The sequence below is a fragment of the Myxine glutinosa genome, chromosome 5 (assembly GCF_964187855.1).
Source record: "Myxine glutinosa chromosome 5, kmMyxGlut1.1, whole genome shotgun sequence".
Lineage (NCBI taxonomy): Eukaryota > Metazoa > Chordata > Myxini > Myxiniformes > Myxinidae > Myxine > Myxine glutinosa.
Genome location: NC_136265.1, coordinates 81,653,816 through 81,674,625, shown reverse-complemented (window position 1 = coordinate 81,674,625; position 20,810 = coordinate 81,653,816). Strand labels below are relative to the sequence as shown.

Sequence of the window (20,810 nt, the reverse complement as noted above, 5' to 3'; positions counted from 1 at the left end):
TATTTAGTATTGTAGGAGGAGGTGGTGGTCGATTCCAAGGGATCTGAGTGATATATAGTATTGTAGGAGGAGGTGGTGGTCGATTCCAAGGGATCTGAGTGATATATAGTATTGTAGGAGGAGGTGGTGGTCGATTCCAAGGGATCTGGGTGATATTTAGTATTGCAGGAGGAGGTGGTGGTCGATTCCAAGGGATCTGGGTGATATTTAGTATTGTAGGAGGGGGTGGTGGTCGATTCCAAGGGATCTGGGTGATATTTAGTATTGTAGGAGGGGGTGGTGGTCGATTCCAAGGGATCTGGGTGATATTTAGTATTGTAGGAGGGGGTGGTGGTCGATTGTGAGGGATCTGAGTGATATTTGGTATTGTAGGAGGGAGTGGTGGTCGATTGTGAGGGATCCTACAGGTCGCCCCCAAATATTCCTACAGGTCGCACAAGATCTGCCAGCAACCCTCTGATGGTTAAACTGCCGAAATCTCGGCTCTCTGCTCACCTTCACTCTTTCATTCCTCTTTTCTCCCGCCTCTGGAACAAACTCCCTCACTCCCTTCAATCCCACTCCTCCCTCCAGGTCTTTAAAACAGCTGTTCACCACCATCTCTTATCTTCCCCCATCCAAAACCTTGATCTTTTCTACCCCCGCTAATTCACCCCAGATCCACCTTGTTTGAAATTCCAACTTCTTTCCTGGAAGTCCTGGCAGTGTCCATATGTTTTATACCTCTCCCACCGCCCCCTTCACACGCCCCCCCCCCCCCCAAAGCCCTCGCCCTCTCTCAGATCTCTCGATGTCTCCATGTCTCTCGGTCCCTGCTCTCAAATGTTGTGTTTGTGTCCTTCCCCCTCTCTCCCCATCTTGTCTACCGCTCCCTATGTTATATGTTTTATGTGTCGGTTTGTCTTTCTGTGTGATTAATGTTCGCTCTTTCACGAGCCTCGATCTTGTATACAAAAAAAAAAAAAAAAAAAAAATCTGAGTGATATTTAGTATTGTAGGAGGTGGTGGTGGTCGATTGTGAGGGATCTGAGTGATATTTAGTATTGCAGGATGAGGTGGTGGTGGTCGATTGTGAGAGATCTGAGTGATATTTAGTATTGCAGGAGGAGGAGGTGGTGGTCGATTCCAAGGGATCTGGGTGATATTTAATATTGTAGGAGGAGGTGGTGGTCGATTCCAAGGGATCTGGGTGATATTTAGTATTGTAGGAGGGGGTGGTGGTCGATTGTGAGGGATCTGAGTGATATTTAGTATTGCAGGAGGAGGTGGTGGTGGTCGATTGTGAGGGATCTGAGTGATATCTATAGATAGTCGCGCGGCAAGGAACATCACGTGATCGCTCTGAGCGATCGATTGCAACTCTGCGTCCTGTCGTGGGCGTGGCCAACGTGGCCTCATGCTCCCAGGTGATTGGCTAACTCGAGCTCGAGAGAGCCATAATGCGCTACGTTATGGCAAAAAATATGAATCTAAAGATGAAAGGGGAAAAAACCTATGTGGTGTGAATGGCAATGTTCGTCGCTTAAATGTGAAAAAAGGCAATTGCTTTTCGCTCTGAAATATGTGCGAACACGTAACTGAGTTAATGGCGGCAGGGAACATCACGTGATCGCTCTGAGCGAATCAGCGCGCTGCTCTGCGACCGGTCAGATTCCAGTCATAATATTTCGCGCTGAGGTAAAAATATGGTAAAAGCATATTATGAAATACATTTTTAGGTCAGCCATGTTCGTCCCAGGCTCAATGGCCATGTCTGTGCCAAATATCAAGTACGTGAGCCTCTCCGTTTAGGAGTCTATCGGTAACATTACATACACACACACACACGCACGCACACACACACACACACACACACACACACACACACACACACACACATACACACACACATACACACACACGCACACACAAACTGTGTTTTATATATATAGATTTTACTCCCGGGGGTCCCAGGATTACCCACCCAAAATTTCGTTGCGATCGGTTCAGCCGTTTTTGCGGTACCTGGGAACAGACAGACAGACAGACATTTGGTGAATTATCGTAAGACGAACAACGGTCGGCGGGGCTTCATTTGGGAGGCCCAAATGAAAAGGCAAAATATCAGAAATTGAAGGCTTTTTTTATTTTAAACGATTTATATAAACATCCGTTTAATCATATCACACGCAAATCATCAAAATCTAAACAGTATTTGTAGATTTTCAATAAAAACCACATCACTGTTCATATCGGTAAATATTATTCCATCGTGTTTGGAAAAATTGGAAATTGGAAAAACTGGGAAAAAATTGGAAAAACAATACAGCTTATTTTACTCCAGGCGGTCCCAGGATTACCCACCCAAAATTTTGTTGCGATCGGTTCAGCCGTTTTTGCGGTACCTGGGAACAGACGGACAGACATTTGGTGAATTATAGTAAGATGAACCATAGTATGTAACACAGTACAGATGAATTAAAGCACATGATGTATCTACAAGATCACTCTTATTCAAACAGAAATATAATTACAGTACATACTAATTACACCAAATTGATATACCATTGCTTGGTTTGTAAAGAACCAAGACGAGAGTTGGTCTTGCACTCCCTCTGTAGGAGTCCAACAGTGCACGATTTTCTATCCTGATAAAATAATTTCGGTCATAATGCAGGTGATAAATCACCTACTTTATTATGCTTAGAATTCCTCCCACAAGAGGCTGCAGCCTGCCTTTGTCAAGGATGGGAGACTTCATGGTAAATGATAAAGGGGGTCTTCCAAATAGTCAGAGAGATCGTTTATGAAGATTAGGAATAGAATGGGGCCCATAACACTGCCTTTTGGTACTCAAGCCTTGACAGGGACAGGAGATGAAGGGATCCCACTGAGAGCCACACGGCTTCGAGAATGGAGTCCAAGTCAAAAATCCAAGTGTGGGATTCAGCTTGTGTGCCAGAGGCAGAGAGTTTGGACAGCAAGACGGGGGTTCGGACTGTATCGAATGCTCCAAATATTTCCAGAAACAGACCTGATCTCATGCTTGACATTGAGGGCCTTCATCCATTGATGGGAGAGTCAAAGCAGAAAGTCCAATGTAGCATGACCTGGTCTGAATCAAGACTGATGGTCAGATGTCAGGCCATTGGAGAAGAGTAAGGATTTGATGTCTGCTACGATGATGGAATCCATGACCTTGCTGATGATTGCAAGTAAGCTGATGGGTTTTCCAGATGGGTTGCACAGACCAAGGTTTAAAAATCATTGGTTGAGGCACAAATTTTGCTCTTGTTGAGGCTTGGTTCGTGGAAGGTTGATCTTATACCTTCTCTCATCTTGGCCTGCATATTCTTCCCTTTCAACCGACTACCCATCCTTCATCCATCCCTTTGAGGGGATAAAGGGAGACCTTAGAAAATATAAATAAGGACCGCACATCACACATTACTATCCACTGCCCAGTATAATTGAATAACCTCGGGTTAGTTCGTTTGTGTTTACGCAGTCACTGTCCGACACATTTGAGAATAACGAAAATTCCACCATTTTTTGAAGCGTTGATGTGGAGCTTCACCATGGAGTGCAGGGCCGAAATATGGCAAATGTTTAATCTAATCTGAGTGACATACATGTCAATTCTGCAACATTTTAACGTTTTGGTGAATTTTGAATACTTTTTGTGATTTGTCTTTCCAGTGAAACAAATGGAACTGGTTTCTTGTTACAACTGTTCCCAGTTGTTCTGCTCAGAAGTTTTAAATCTTCACATGACACACACTGTTTGTCAAGAAAATGACACGTTTAGCAGCATGTTTTCCAACCGCAGTTGTAAAAGCTGTTCAGCAACCCTCAATAATATTCATGGCAGTAAAGGACCATACAAATGTTCTGTTTGCAGCAATGGTTTTGCTTCTTCATCAAATTTGTCTCGACATCAACGAATACACACAGGAGAGAAGCCACACAAGTGTCCTGTGTGTCTTAAGGCATTTGGTCATAAAGCAACATTAATAGATCATCTGAGACTACACACAGGAGAGAAGCCTTACAAGTGTTCTGTTTGCAACAAGGATTTTGCTTTTTCATCATATTTGTATCAACATCAAAGAATACACACAGGAGAGAAGCCACACAAGTGTTCTGTGTGTCTTAAGGCATTTGGTCATAAAGCAACATTAATAGATCATCTGAGACTACACACGGGAGAGAAGCCTTACAAGTGTTCTGTTTGCAACAAGGATTTTGCTTCTTCAAAACATTTGCATCAACATCAAAACATACATATGGGAGAGAAACCCCATACGTGTTCTGTTTGCAACAAGGATTTTACTTGTTCATCATATTTGCGTCAACATGAAAAAATACACACTGGAGAGAAGCCACACAAGTGTTCTGTGTGTCTTAGGGCATTTTGTCACAAAGCAACATTAATAAATCATCTGAGACTACACACGGGAGTGAAGCCATACAAGTGTACTGTTTGCAACAAGGATTTTGCTCATTCATCGTATTTGCATCAACATAAAAAAATACACACGGGAGAGAAACCTTACAAGTGTTCTGTTTGCAACAAGGATTTTGCTCATTCATCACATTTTCGTCCACATCAAAAAATGCACACAGGAGAGAAGCCACACAAGTGTCCTGTGTGTCTTAAAGCATTTGTTGAAAGAGGAACATTAATAAAGCATCAAAAACTACACACAGGAGAAAAGCCTTACAAGTGTTCTGTTTGCAACAAGAATTTTGCTCTTTCATCATATTTGCATCTACATGAAAAAATACACATGGGAGAGAAGCCTTACAAGTGTTCTGTTTGTCTTAAAGCATTTGTTGAAAGAGCAGCATTAATAAAGCACCAAAGGACACACACGGAAGAGAAACCATACAAGTGTTCTGTTTGCAACAAGGATTTTGCTTTTTCATCATATTTGCAACAACATGAAAAAATACACACAGGAGAGAAGCCATACAAGTGTTCTGTTTGCAACAAGGATTTTGCACGCTCATCATATTTGCACCAACATCAAAAAACGCACACTGGAGAGAAGCCGCACAAGTGTTCTGTGTGTCTTCAGGCTTTTGTTCAAAGATCAACATTAATAAGACATCAAAAAATACACACAGATGAGATGTGAGTTTTGCAGAAGCACTGCATGTCCAAGAGAAATAACAGGCAAACAATGCAAAAAAGATAGATCTGATAATCTGACTGGAAAGAAAACACAACCATGGGAGCAGAGACCGAAGAAGCAGAGAGTCCAACTAAGGAAGGAAACGGGACAAGTAGAATAATTCATGAAGGGAAACAGAAGTCCGAAGCTCAAGAAAATCAAGCAAATAAAACAGAACTACAACATTGAAAACAATGGGCTAGAACCATCAGCTGGCAATAATAAGCTCCAGCAGATAGCAGGGAGAATTAAAAAAAACTATGATGAGGCCAAAAACAGAAGAAAGCAAAATCAACAGTTTGAAAACAACCCAAAAAAGTTTTAGAGACAAACTACGGAAGTAGAAACAAAATGTCGCAGGGGTGAATCTACATCGTGGTATCTTACAAAGGTGACAGCCCTTCCCCCCTCCTGTTTTGTCTGGCTCTGGACCCATGAGTAACCTCATCAATGAACAAGGACACTGATACAATCTAACATGCAACAGAAAAATGACTGAAGAACCTAGAAAGATGACACACTACTGTACATGGTTGCTCTAAAATTATTCGCACCACATGATAACAAATTGGCTGATCAACTTAAATGAGTAATGCGCTATATGGAGGACATTTGAATGGAATTTGATCTTGGAAAAATGTGCCAAATCTACATTTCTATCTGGTAAAACAAAAAGAACACACAATATCTCAATCGATATAGCCTATTTACCGGAACTAGAAAGTACAACTTTGGTGGCGACATATATATGGTGGCGAAAGTACAACAATACCGGAACTAGAAAAAGAAGTATCCTACAAAAACCTTGGAATAGAAGAAGGTCCCCATGTACAACATAAAAACAAATGCGTAAAATAATCAGCAAAGAGTATCGATATAGAATAAGACTAATTCTGAAGTCATTACTCTATCCAATGAACAAAATCAAAACGATCAACAAACTCACAGTACCGGTATTCCAGTATAGGTGTGCAATTATAAACTGGCCACAATTGGAGATCAACAACTTTGACACCAAAACAAGGGAACTTCTAACTAATCATAAGCTATTTAACAAAAACCAATGATTCCTAGGTTTTACCTGCCGAGACAAGAAGGAGGAGGCGGTCGGATGGTGCATGAGCACAAACACAAAAAATCAGAAAAGGCATCCTTAATCCATTTAGGAACAAACTTTCAAAAGCATGTGCAAGTGCAGGATACTTCACAGGAAAAAGAAACAGAAACAAATACATCCCCAATGATCGCAAAGAAGACAAGTCAGGAGACGACGATGGTTCACGAGCGAGCGGTATTCAATGACAAAGGACGGACTATAACCGAAACAGGCCCGGACAGGCCAGCCTCGGAAATGTCAAAACGGAGGTTACTGACCTTGAAATGACAGAAAATAATGTTTAATCAGTTATGAGGTTAGTTAACTACACAATACCAAAAATTTGGTGAAAAATGAAATGAAATGAAAAAAGAAAAACATGAAAAATTAAAAATCGAGCTCTGTGGAGCTGGACACATGACATTGGCCGAACCAAATATCGAAACCCCTCTCAGATTCCACCAAAGCCCTCGGAGAAGATGTAGCTTGAAATCGATTACCCCCTAAAAAGACATCCTTTTCGGGCGTGACTCCACCCACAATGGGCGCAATACGCCCACTCTTGGCAGGACACAACTAGATCATGATATCAACCTCCCACCCAAGTTTCATCAAGATCGGATGATATCATCGGGTAGTAATGCTGCGGACAGACAGACAGACACACACACAGACACAGACAGACACACACACACACATGACGAATATAGTGGTCACTTGATAACTCGTGAACCAAAAAAGGAAGACTACAAACAGAAATACAGCATATATATGATGACAAATGAGAGAATGACAAAAAAGCAGGAAGATTCATTTCAAAAAAGAGCTTGCAGAACAGGGGTTGATAAGGAAGGCTTATTGGAATGGCTAAGGAGACGTCAAATTATTGGGATGGTGAACGAGTCATCATAAATGCCCAAGTCTGGGGTTACTACAGTACTGGCTTCAAGAAAATGGTGGAATTGAGCCAATCAGACAAATACATATTTTGTGGAATAGAAACAGAAAGTATCAGTCACCTTCTTTTGGGATGTAAAAAAATCATGTCGGAACAGTTGTACACAGAAAGATATGACGACGTCTGCGGAGTAATCCACTGGTGCATCTGCAAACATTTCAACATTCCGGTCTCAGATCAATCATGGAAACAAACCAAACTCGATCCTTGAAAATGAACACATACATGCATACATTTTTCATGCATGACAAAATTATCCTATCAAGTGTAGGCATTGCAGGCGGAGCATTGTGTCCGGTCATAATGCTCAAACACAAAAAGGAAAAGACGCCACTGTTGATTGAGGTTTTGGTTCCCAATGACTTTGGACTAAATGTTTCAGAAACCAAGAAAATGCTCAAATGCCAGGATCTGAAAAATGAGGTGAAGAGGTCTTGGAATTTGAAGAAAGCTGAAATTGTACCAGTCATAGTCAAGAGCAACAGGGATGATCAAGAAAAGCCTTATTGAGCACTTAAAAAGCATTCCGGGGAATATCACGACAAATGAGCGAGAAGTGGAGGCTGTCAGAGGTTCATTGAGGATTCTAAAAAGAGCCCTTGGAACAAAGTTATGAGAATGAAGTTTCACAATCTGGTTCATGAATTATGATCCTTTACCAAAAAAGGATGTGGAAATTTTGAGTTCTTGAAGAACTTCCCTCTTCCCCAAAAATGGGTATTGCTGTAAGTTGGAGACATAACTGCTGAACATGAGAAACTGCAACACATGTGGGTATAACTATTTTGAAAACACTGCGAGTATAAAAACAACAGCGAGGGATGTACAATTTATTGTTTGACTTTCACATGGTCTGAGTTTTCAAAGAAAAGATGTCGTCAACAGACGATGATGAATGTGCATAACTGGCAGCCAAAAGATGCCTAGCCCCTCAAAAGGAGCTGGAGCCACACTTTTCAAGGAGCCGAAGGCCATGATGTCCTCATCTGCTGTACTGCTGATACTGCTGCTGTGATGGTACTGTTGTGAAGAGTGACACCGTGCATCAAGGTTTAATTCAGACTATGGCTCAACACGGAAATTCCAATGGCAGTTATGGATGACAACTAAGTAAAAGTTTGCCAACCCATCCCCAGAGGAAGAATATATTTCGCCACTTCACCCCCATCGGGAAACAAATTCCCAGATCGAGAGGATGTAAGCAAGTGCGGTGGATGCCAGTGTCAAATGAGAAAAGGATGGGCCTATGAGTGGAGACAAGGAGAAAAAGTGGCTGGTCGTGAGCAGGAGTATTTTGTTGAGCAGGTCATGATCAGGAGTATTTTCTATGGGAATTCTTTTCTGGCCAACAAGTTTGTAAATGCTTTGCCAAATGAGTTTCTTTTTCTCCACAACTTAATTATTTTTCGTCAAGGTTGGAAATATTCTTTCACTTGAACTATCAATTCATACATTAACAATGATTTTATTTCACAAGAAACCTGGCACAAACAAGGTAATTTTACCTTCCATTTAATCAATGCAAATTGGCAAAATCATCATAAAGGCACCAAAGTTATTTCAACAATTTTCAAAGTTGTTTTGTATCCTCTCTTTTTCACATCCCCTCATTTTACAACGACAGTGAAGTCCATGTTTTTCTATCTGGGATCCTTTAATTCTAATCTTTGTTGACATGTTAAAAATTTATGCCAGAGGTTCAGTCCTTGTTCGAGTCTTTATCAAGTTCAGCTTGTGAAAACCTCACACAGCATCTAGCGTGGACAAACGGTGAGATATTACAATTTCATTCAGTGTCACCAACTGTGGAAAGTGTTATTTATGGTCAAGCAGAGGTCGTGTGCACAACTTTCACATGGACGGTGCAGATGTGCTTTGACACTTTCAACTGTAATCGGTTTGAACTGTGAAAATTCCAGGATCGACATTTTAAAGTGATAACAACTGGGTGGAAGATGGCTGAAAATGCTTTGAACATTTCTTGATTGTTGTTTTTGCAAAAACTTGTTTTTCTTCATGGTGTCCATAAATGTCTTACAACCGTTTTCTGCCTAATTTCCCTTTTTCTATGACTGTGATAATGTGCCCATCCATCCTCGCTATTGGAAGCTCCACATTTCTTGGTAACATTTGCTCCAACTCACGATTTTTGTAATCAATCATGCTCTCTTAATGTCACCATGTTTTTCAAATATGAATAAAACCACACTTCATTCGCAAGAATTTATTTTGGCCAATAAACATCGACCTTACAAACAAGCGAGGAAGTAATACATTCAAAACCAATCATTGAAGGCCATGTTGAACACACCCATAAGTACCTTTTAAATCTCGAAATCCTTTAAACTGCTTCGACAGCTTTCGACCCGAACGACTTTAGACCTGTATATATGATGAGTGTACATTACAGGAATTCATTGGTTGTGGTATCGTTCTGAATCCGACTATGGCAGCCATTTTTGTCAACATAACCAAGTAGTTCTCTTTTTCTTTTTCTTTTCTTTTTTGTATACAAGATCGAGGCTCGTGAAAGAGCTAACATTAATCACACAAAAAGTCAATCCGACACATAAAACACAAAAAACAAGGGGAGCGGTAGACAAGATGGGGGGAGAGGGGGAAGGACACAAACACAACATTTGAGAACAGGTACATCGAGAGAGATGTGTGAGGGGGAGGGCTTGGGGGGAGGTGGGACAGGTATAAAACATATGAACACTGCAAGGACTTCCAGGAAAGAAGTTGGAATTTCAAAAAAAAAAAAGTGTATCTGGGGTGTATTAGCGGGGGTAGAAAAGATCAAGGTTTTGGATGGGGTAAGATAAGAGATCGTGGTGAACAGCTGTTTTAAAGACCTGGAGGGAGGAGTGCGATTGAAGGGAGTGGGGGAGTTTGTTCCAGAGGCGGGAGAAAAGGGGAATGAAAGAGTGAAGGTGAGCAGAGAGCCTAGATTTTGGCAGTTTAACCATAAGAGGGTTGCAGGCAGATCTTGTGCGACCTGAAGGAATATTGGGGGGACAGAGAGCACAGAGAGAGCTGGGGGTGCAAGGCCGGAGTAGAGTCGGTAGAAGACAGAAAGACCACCAACCTGCCTGCGGTGACTGAGTGAAAGGCCCTCGGAGTTAACTTCATCGCAGGAGATTCCAATGATTCTGAAAGCTTTGGTTTCAACAGCGTGAAGCCGAGCTAGGTGTGAGGCAGGTCCAGAGGGGGGAACAGTATTCCATTGAGCTGCGGATGAAAGCCTTGTATGTGGTGAGGAGCTCAGGTGTGCCAAGGAAGGACTTCGCACGACGGAGGATGCCCAGTCGGCGACTGGCTTTGGAGGCCAGCTTGGAAATGTGGTTTTCCCAAGAAAGATCATAGCAGATAGTGAGACCCAAATGCTTGAACGACAGAACTTCTTGGAGAGGATTGTTGAGAAAGTAGATGGGAGGGTTTTCCAGTCGGTCCTTTCGGAGAGACATTGTAAGAGTGTGAGATTTGTCAGGATTGAAAGACATGTTCCACTTGTTTGACCAGTCTGTGATTTTGTCCAGGTCTGCAGAGAGTGAGGAGGCTGCAGACTGCCGATCTGAGGGATGAGGGATGGAGCGGCAGATAGTGGAGTCATCAGCAAAGAGATAGAGAGGATTTTCCAGAGAGTCTGAGAGATCATTGATGAAGATCAGAAATAGCATAGGGCCCAGAACACTACCTTGGGGAACTCCAGCCTGAACATGAAGGGGAGATGAGAGAAATCCATTCAGGGCCACACGTTGCCCACAACCAGAGAGGAAGTCCACAAGCCATGAGTGGAGATTTCCATGGATACCATAGGAGGAGAGTTTGTTGAGCATAGCTGGGTGCCAGACCGTATCGAAGGCACGTGATATGTCAAGTGAGACAGCTCTGATTTCCTGTTTGGCATTGAGGACCTCCATCCATTGTTGAGACAGCAGAAGCAACATGTCCAGAGTAGAATGACGTGGTCTGAATCCAAATTGATGATCAGAGATCAAGCCATTGGAGAAGAGGAAGGATTTGATACCCGAAGCAATGATGCCCCCGACTTTGCTGATAATTGGAAGCAGGCTGATTGGTCTGTAGTTGCAAGGATCTGTTTTTGCACCTTTTGGTGTGAAGCGGTAATGTTTGCTGATTTCCAAGATGCAGGCAGATGACCTTGAGCAAAAGAGAGGGTGAAAAGAACAGAGAGAGGGTGAGATTGAGCGGCAGAGCAGGATTTTAGGACCCGTGGGCTGATGCCGTCTGGTCCATTTGCAGAATCAGAGTCGAGGTTTGACAAAAACTTCTCCACCTTGTCAGGAGAGAAGGACACGGAGTCCAGGAGCAGTTGGGTTCGACTGGGAAAGGTGGGAACAGAGAGAGATGGGTTTGGGACACAATATTTTGAGGCAAACACAGAGTTGAGGCATTCGGCTTTGTCATGTGCGGTGTCAACTGTGTAGCCATTTGAGGTAAGGGAGGGGATGGAGGGGGAACAAACACCAGAAACGGATTTGACCAGACGCCACCAGGATTTGGAGGAAGGAGACAGGTTTGAGAGTTCAATCTTGAGTGTGGATAGATAGTGCTTCCTGGCACTCCTTAGTGTAGACACACACTTGTTCCGAGCTTGGTGGAAGGAACTGAGATTGCCTTCAGTTGGATTAGCGTTCCAAGAGGCAAAGGCAAGTTGTTTCAGGGCAACTGCCTCACCACAAGATTCAGTGTACCATGGACGGGAGGAAGGGTAAGACAACTGAAGATGAGATGGGATAAATCTGTGCATGAGAGAGAGCAGTTTGCTTTGGAAGAATTCCCAGGAAGTATTGATGTCAGAGGCAGTAGAGATGGGAGACCAGTCCAGGTGATTGATGGCTGCTTGCAGCCCGTGCCAGTCGACCTGAGTGAAATTCCAGACTCGTCGGCGATGAGGAGGCTCTCTGAGAATGGCCAGAGAGATGGCCACTTTAACAAGCACATGATCAGAAGAACCGATTGGAGCAGAAGAAGAGCAGCAGACATTTGCAGGGAAGTTAGTCATAACCAAGGCCAGAAGAGAAGATACTCCATTGACTGAGATCCGGGTCAGGAAATTGACAGATTGTGTCAGTCCCAATGAGTCGCAGAAGTCCTTTGCTGAGATGCCATGGCTGGGGAGAGAGGAACCCACACCCAGCCAGCTGGCATGATGACAGTTGAAGTCGCCACATATGAGGAAGAGAGAGTTTGGATGAGTTGATAGAAGTTGGTCCATGTTGTCCGACAGCGAAATGTAAATGGAGTCATCACTGTTTGGAGGATGGTACAGAACACATAAAAACAAAAGGTGGGAGCGGAGAGGAAGCCGTAGCCAGAGGTACTCGTGGGGGTGGGGTGGAGAGAGGGCAGTGCAAGCAGAGTGAGGAAGAGAGTTTTTGATAAAGATAGTCACCCCACCACCAGGACGAGGCTCAGGTCTATCATACCGGAGGAGGGAGTAACCAGGAAGAGATATTGAGGAATCAGAGACATCTTGAAGGAGGAAAGTTTCTGTTAAGCAGATCAAGTCTGGATTGTCAGAAGCAACCTGAATGGAGAGATCAATCAGGTTTGAGTGAAGGCCCCGGATGTTTGAGGTCCATACCGTTAATGAGGAGAGAGGGGGAGCATCAGGTGCAGGACAGGGGAGGGGTAGGATCAGATGAAGGATAAGAGGGGGAGGTAGGAAGAGCAGTTGATAGTGTGTCAGAGATTACAGAAGAGTTCCAAGAAAGGGAAGGATGAGGAGGACGAAAGGTTTAATGGTGATGGGATGAGGCACAGTGAGGGGTTGTTTGAGGGGGGGCAGAGGAAGGTCGAAGGTTGGGGGGAGGTGGAGGTATGAGATAGAAGGGAGACGAAGTGGGGAGGAGGCAACTTTGAGAATGAGGTGGGAGGGGGGAGAATTTGGGAGGGATGTTTGGGGGGGAGATTTGAAGGGGAGGGGTTGGGGGGGAGTTTTGAATGGGAGGGGCAAGGGGAGAGTTTAGGAGGGCAAGGGCAAGGGGGGAGTTTAGGAGGGGAGGGGCAAGGGGGGAGTTTGGCAGGGGAGGGGCAAGGGGGGAGATTTGGAGGGGAGGGGCAAGGGGGGAGATTTGGAGGGGAGGGGCAAGGGGGGAGTTTAGGAGGGGAGGGGCAACGGGGGAGATTTGGAGGGGAGGGGCAAGGGGGAGATTTGGAGGGGAGGGGCAAGGGGGGAGATTTGTAGGGGAGGGGCAAGGGGGGAGATTTGGAGGGGAGGTGCAAGGGGGGAATTTGGAAAGTGGATGATTAATGAAAGATGAACATTTTTAACAAATTGGGTTTGTTGTGATTTTCAAGTTAGCAATCCGTTTCAGAACGATGGAGGAGGGGTGGAATGAATGAGAATTTAGAGCATGTAGTGAGAAAGAATTATAAGAGATTGAATATTTTTTTGAAATGGAATGAGTTGAAGAGGAAATTGAAAGGAGCCTTTTAAATAGGAAGAAAAACAGCGTGTTGTAATATACGACTGAATAAAACACTCCAGGGGAAAGTTTAAACATATTTAAACAGAACCGTGAAGAACAATCTTATATTCACAAAAATACCAATGGGGAGAGGGAGCCTAGAGGGACAACCACGAGTCACTTGAACAGGGCAAAAGGTGGATGGTAAGGCGATAATGGGGGCGGGGCGGGACAGCGCACGTGGACAGAGGCAAAAACACACGATGGGACAAAATCACACAAGGAGAAAGGGAAATAAAAGTTTTTTGTTTTTTTTTGGGGGGGGGGGTAGGGGGGGGTTACAACGTCAGACAAAGAGTAGATGTTCGGTGAAGTTTGGGGGAGAAGGGAAAATCAAAAAACCTAGCAAAAACAGCGAAGGAAGGAACAAACTTCGACGGGGGAAGCTTGAGGCTGCTAGGCCTCACACGTGGCGCGGCAAACAGAAACGATTAATTTATGAAAGATAAACACCGAGAAACTCCCAAGGGACACACTCTAGGTTCACACATCGAAAGATGAATACAGTTTCGACAAAATACAATTGTGAACAGACTTAACTTTGAAAACGTGGAGACCGTGTGGAGCTTCGAAAATCCGTGACGTCGTCTCCAAGATCTCGCGAGATCACCCAAAATCTTGCGATCACTCTTAATCGCTTGCTCCGTTTTCAAAGTGGCTGATACAGAACGACTGGCTTGGTAAGCGATCGCAAGCAACTTGATAACGGAACACACCCAGGTCGCAATACTTTGTTTTCTCTGTTCACGCTCGATGGGATTATTAGGTTGTCCCTCGTACATGAGCGTTACTGCCTTGTTTTGAAGTATTGTTTTAGGTTCATGTTTCCATGAGTTTTCTGGAACTGGATATTGAGGTTTTTGTCGTTGTTGTGCCAGTGGATTACTTGACATACTTTGTTGTGCTTTTGTGTGTGCAGCTGATCTGACATGAGTTTTCACACCCTGAGAGGAGGTGATGTGTGTCTTGTGTTTCCACCTTATACTATAACCTTAAAATAGGGGCAATACTCACTTCCGGTTCCTCTGGAGAAGAAGCATCCTTCGATCTCTCCACGTCATCAAAGTTCAGTATTGTTACGTTTGTTGGGGGTAGACAATGATTACCTTCGAGCCAGGTTGAGTGTATTGAATGGTGTGCTCTGACTGCCATGAAGAAGAAGAAATCTTGATGGATCATAAGTAGGAAATTCGTTCAGACCGGATGTCATGACAGTGTATCTTCGTCCCCATGAGAGGGGTGGGGTTTGTTAATTATCTAGGGATTATGGGAAAATTAATCCCCTGTATGTAATTGCCCCTCAAAACTTTTCCTGTGTTCCCTATGACACCACACGACACCCACCTAATAAGAAATCGGCCATTAACCACACTAATTAAAAACCAACCGGAAACCAGGCATCAAACACTATCGCTGATAACACCGACTTGGTGAGCACACAGGACAGGCAGCTTCGTGAAGCCATGCCTTGAAGACCAGTGATTGGTCCAGGATTTGATTGGCGAAAAGACTGCTAAGATGAGACTCGCTGATAGGAGACGGAGACGTTGTGGGATGATATCGGAGCCTCAAGGACAAAACAATTGGAGCGGCGGACATTTTGTCTCTCTCGGGTTCTGGTTCTGGTGATGAACGGTCGTGTGCTGAAATTTTCTGCTTCTTGTTCTGGATTCCATAGCGAACGGTCGATATTGCTCTTGCGCAAGGAAGGTTCATCGCACGAACGATCGTGTTCCGACATCTTGATCGTGATTGTGAGGAGGAAAAGCTGCAGACCGAGAACTGTGGTTTCCCACACAAGGACAATGAAGATGAGCGTGGCTGGGCGAACGCGGGTATGCGAGGCCTAGTTCGCGCCCACGGCAGTGCAGTGCGTGCATTTTCCCGCCAAGGCCTCAGACGATACCTGACGAGATACACCAGCCGATTTGAGCTAAGTGCCACAAATTACACGGATTTATTTTCCAGTTCTTTTATCCCTTGTGTTGCAATCGAGTCTGTGTGGGGGTGCTCCAATTAGGAATTTAGTTTTGCCGTGTTTTATTCTGCAACCGACATTTCGTGTTTTAAAGCCGGCATTTACTTGTACATTTTAATTCCGTGTCGGTTTGAGTTGATTTATTGCAGGGTCGAGGACGTCGGGTGGAACCTTCCAGGTAAGTTCGTCATCCCCCTTTCCCTCACGTGTAAAGAATACCGTCATTTTGGATTGAATGCCTGGGAGTAAAGCTCGTTTGGTGATCTATGTCACCCTGCGGTGTGAACCACACAGGGTAGTCACATGACAGTATTTTCCCATTCGTGTCTTTGTCAAATTTCCACTCGTTATTTTATTGCTTATGTGTTACTGTGTGTTTCTTGTTAGTCTTGGTTTGTTGTTCATGCAAACTTGTGTGTAATTAATCGTTTTCTGTTCGCACCGCGTGCGCAGCCTGGAACCTTGAGGCTTCCCTCCCCCCATCGGTGTTTTGTGAATTTAAGTTCTTTCCTTCGCTGTATTGCTTTTTCTTTGATTTTATTTTTTCCCCCTAACTCTCCCAAACATCTTATCCTTTGTCTAACGTTTTAAATACAATTTTTTTCCCTTCTCTCCTCGCGGGCCCCGCCCACGTGTGCTGTTGTCTCGCCCCGCCCCCTTTATCTCCTTTTCTTCCACTTCTTTCTTCCATCTCCAGCCAATACTCACCTTTCCAATTCTAGTTTCCACCCGACTCCTTCAACCCTTTCTCCTTCTTTCTCAGATCCACGCCCTCACTTCAGGGATTTTTCCCAGAGTGTATTTTCACGGTTTTGTTTAAATATTGTTACGTTTGTGGGGGGTACCAATACTATACCTTCAGGCCAGATAGGATTGTTTAGGGTAGTGTGCCCCGACTGTCGTGAAGAAGAAGAAACCTGTAACTTAAGTCAGCTCCGTGTGACCGGAAAGGTTGTATAATTGTCTTCATTGATAGGGGTGGGGCTATGCTAATTATTTAGGGTATAAGAATATTCCCTGTATGTAAATCGTGGTTTTTCCTTTGTTCCTTATTACACACACCACACCAGCCTTGCACCGAAATTAATAACACTAAATAAAAGCCACCAGGATTCAGACATTGAACACTACCACTGATGCGACCAGCCGAGTCATCGCAGCACCAAGCAGGCAGGGCTGTGGGGGCCCCGCCACGAGAGGTGATGATTGGTCAGGGTGATGGACTGCTGCGATGGCACTCGCTGATTGGAGCGCACGGGTGACGTCAGATGGAAGGTTCCAGGACCAGGAACGAAAAGGCAGAGCATCGCGATTCTCTTGCTCTCTTTGTGTCCCGCGTTGATAGCGAGCGAGAAACTCCATGCTATGCTAAATAATAAAAGCCATTTTGAAGTGGAGTTCAGAGCAAGATGATTCGTTCAGGGCTTCCACACAACTGTTAAGTTTTTCCATGGTTCTCGTGCATTATGATGCCAAGAAAGACCGACTACTCGCATGTGATGCTTCACCATATGGGGTTGGGGCAGTGTTGTCTCATCGTATGCCAGATGGAACAGAGAACACCATCGCTTTTGCTTCACGCAACCTGGAAGCAGCTGAAAACAAATACTCTCAACTTGAGAAAGAGGGCCTGGCGGTGTTTTTTTTATTTAATTTTTTTTGTTTTTTTGTATACAAGATCGAGGCTCGTGAAAGAGTTAACATTAATCACACAAAAAGTCAAACCGACACATAAAACACAAACTAAGGGGAGCGGTCGACAAGATGGGGAGAGAGGGGGAAGGACACAAACACAACATTTTAGAGCAGGGACATCAAGAGAAATGTGGGAGGGGTAGGGCTTGAGGGGAGGTGGGAGAGGTATAAAACATGAATACTGCAAGGACTTCCAGGAAAGAAGTTGGAATTTCAAAATAAAGTGTATCTGGGGTGAATTAGCGGGGGTAGAAAAGATCAAGGTTTTGGATGGGGGAAGATAAGAGATGGTGGTGAACAGCTGTTTTAAAGACCTGGAGGGAGGAGTGGGATTGAAGGGAGTGGGGGAGTTTGTTCCAGAGGCAGGAGAAAAGGGGAATGAAAGAGTGAAGGTGAGCAGAGAGCCTAGATTTTGGCAGTTCAACCATAAGAGGGTTGCTGGCAGATCTTGTGCGACTTGTAGGAATATTAGGGGGACAAAGCACAGAGAGAGCTGGGGGAGCAATGCCGGAGAGGAGTCGGTAGAAGACAGAAAGACCCCCAACCTGCCTGCGGTCAGTGAAGGAAAGGTCCTCGGAGTTAGCTTCATCGCAGGAGATTCCAATGATTCTGAAAGCTTTGGTTTCAACAGCATGAAGCTGAGCTAGGTGAGAGGCAGGAGCACCGGTCCAGAGGGGGAACAGTATTCCATTGAGCTGTGGATGAAAGCCTTGTATGCGATGAGGAGCTCAGGTGTGCCCATAAAGGACTTCGCACGACGGAGGATGCCTGGTCGCACGACTTCGCACGACTGGCTTTGGAGGCCAGCTTGGAAATGTGGTTTTCCCAAGAAATATCATGGCAGATAGTGAGACCCAAAAGCTTGAGCGACAGAACTTCTCGGAGCGGAATGTTGAGAAAGTAGATGGGAGGGTTTTTCAGTCAGTCTTTTCGGAGAGACATAGTAAGAGTGTGAGATTTGTCAGGAATGAAAGACATGTTCCACTTGTTTGACCAGTCTGTGATTTTGTCCAGGTCTGCAGAGAGTGAGGAGGCTGCAGACTGCCGATCTGAGGGATGAGGGATGGAGCGGCAGATAGTGGAGTCTTCAGCAAAGAGATTGAAGAGGAGTTTGTTTCACCCGTCTTTTTTTGATTCACAATCTTATGATGAAAAGCCAGATTATACAGGATCCTTTGAGAATTTTAAAGCTTTGACGCGCCAAATCGCTCCATGGAGGCCGCCATCTTGCGGATGCGGAAGTATGCATAAAAAATTGCAAAAAAGTTCAATAGGAGTTTGTTTCACCCGTCTTTTTTTGATTCACAATCTCATGTTGAAAAGCCAGATTTTGCAGGATCCTTTGAGAATTTCGAAGCTTTGAAGCACCAAATCACTCCATGGAGGCCGCCATCTTGCGGATGTGGAAGTATGCCTAAAAAATTGCGAAAAAGTTCAAAAGGAGTTTGTTTCACCCGTCTTTTTTTGATTCACAATCTTACGTTGAAAATCCAGATTTTGCTGGATCCTTTGCGAATTTCGAAGCTTTGACACACCAAATCGCTCCATGGAGGCTGCCATCTGGCGGATGCGGAAGTATGCATAAAAAATTGCGAAAAAGTTCAAAAGGAGTTTGTTTCACCGGTCTTTTTTTGATTCACAATCTTATGTTGAAAATCCAGATTTTGCTGGGTCGTTTGAGAATTTTGAAGCTTTGACGCACCAAATCGCTCCATGGAGGCCGCCATCTTGCGGATACGGAAGTATGCATGAAAAATTGCGAAAACGTTCAATAGGAGTTTGTTTCACCCGTCTTTTTTTGACCCACAATCTTATGTTGAAAATCCAGATTTTGCAGGATCCTTCAAGAATTTCGAAGCTTTGATGAACCAAATCGCTCCATGGGGGCCGCCATGTTGCGTATGCGGAAGAATGCATCAAAAATTGCGAAAAAGTTCAATCGATATTTGTTTCACCCGTCTTTTTTTGATTCACAATCTTATGTTGAAAAGCCAGATTTTGCAGGATCCTTTGAGAATTTTGAAGCTTTGACGCACCAAATCGCTCCATGGAGGCTGCCATCTTGCGGATGTGGAAGTATGCATCAAAAATTGCGAAAAAGTTCAATCGGAGTTTGTCTCACCCGTCTTTTTTTGATTCACAATCTTATGTTGAAAAGCCAGGTTTTGGAGGATCCTTTGAGAATTTTGAAGCTTTAACGAACCAAATAGCTCCATGGAGGCTGCCATCTTGCGGATGTGGAAGTATGCATAAACAATTGTGAAAAAGTTCAAAAGGAGTTTGTTTCACCCGTCTGTTTTTTGATTCACCATCCTATGTTGAAAAGCCAGGTTTTGCAGGATCCTTTGCGAATTTCGAAGCTTTGACACACCAAATCGCTCCATGCAGGCCGCCATCTTGCGGATGCGGAAGTTTGCATAAAAAATTGCGAAAAAGTTCAAAAGGAGTTTGTTTCACCCGTCTTTTTTTGATTCACAATCTTATGTTGAAAAGCCAGGTTTTGCAGGATCCTTTGAGAATTTCGAAGCTTTGACGAACCAAATCGCTCCATGGAGGCCGCCATCTTGCGGATGCGGAAGTAGGCATAAAAAATTGCGAAAAAGTTCAAAAGGAGTTTGTTTCACCCCTCTTTTTTTGATTCACAATCTTATGTTGAAAATCCAGATTTTGCTGGATCCTTTGCGAATTTCGAAGCTTTGACACACCAAATCGCTCCATGGAGGCCGCCATCTTGCATATGCAGAAGTATGCATAAAAAATTGTGAAAAAGTTCAAAAGGAGTTTGTTTCACCGGTGTGTTTTTGATTCACAATCTTATGTTGAAAATCCAGATTTTGCTGGGTCGTTTGAGAATTTCGAAGCTTTGACGCACCAAATCGCTCCATGGAGGCCGCCATCTTGCGGATGCGGAAGTAGGCATAAACAATTACGAAAAAGTTCAACAGGAGTTTGTTTCACCTGTCTTTTTTTGATTTACAATTTATGTTGAAAAGCCAGATTTTGCAGGATCCTTTGAGAATTTGGAAGCTTTCACACACCAAATCGCTCCATGGAGGCCGCCATCTTGCGGATGCGGAAGTGTGCATAAAAAATTGTGAAAAAGTTCAAAAGGAGTTTGTTTCACCGGTCTTTTTTTGATTCACAATCTTATGTTGAAAATCCAGATTTTGCAGGATCCTTTAAGAATTTCGAAGCTTTGACGAACCAAATCGCTCCATGGAGGCCGCCATCTTGCGTATGCGGAAGAATGCATCAAAAATTGCGAATAAGTTCAATCGGAGTTTGTTTCACCCGTCTTTTTTTGATTCACAATCTTATGTTGAAAAGCCAGATTTTGCAGGATCCTTTGAGAATTTTGAAGCTTTGACGCATCAAATCGCTCCATGGAGGCTGCCATCTTGCGGATGTGGAAGTATGCATCAAAAATTGC

At 44.0% G+C, this 20,810-nt stretch overlaps 1 protein-coding gene across 1 annotated transcript; it reads left to right on the top strand.

Moving 5' to 3' along the window:
- Positions 1-3,160: 3,160 nt before the first annotated feature.
- On the top strand, positions 3,161-5,120 carry LOC137428092 (uncharacterized). Its single transcript, XM_078777085.1, has 5 exons — positions 3,161-3,194; positions 3,279-3,294; positions 3,488-3,564; positions 3,679-3,968; positions 4,305-5,120. The coding sequence occupies exons 1-5, from the start codon at positions 3,161-3,163 to the stop codon at positions 5,118-5,120; spliced, it is 1,233 nt and encodes a 410-aa protein (XP_078633211.1).
- Positions 5,121-20,810: the final 15,690 nt, after the last annotated feature.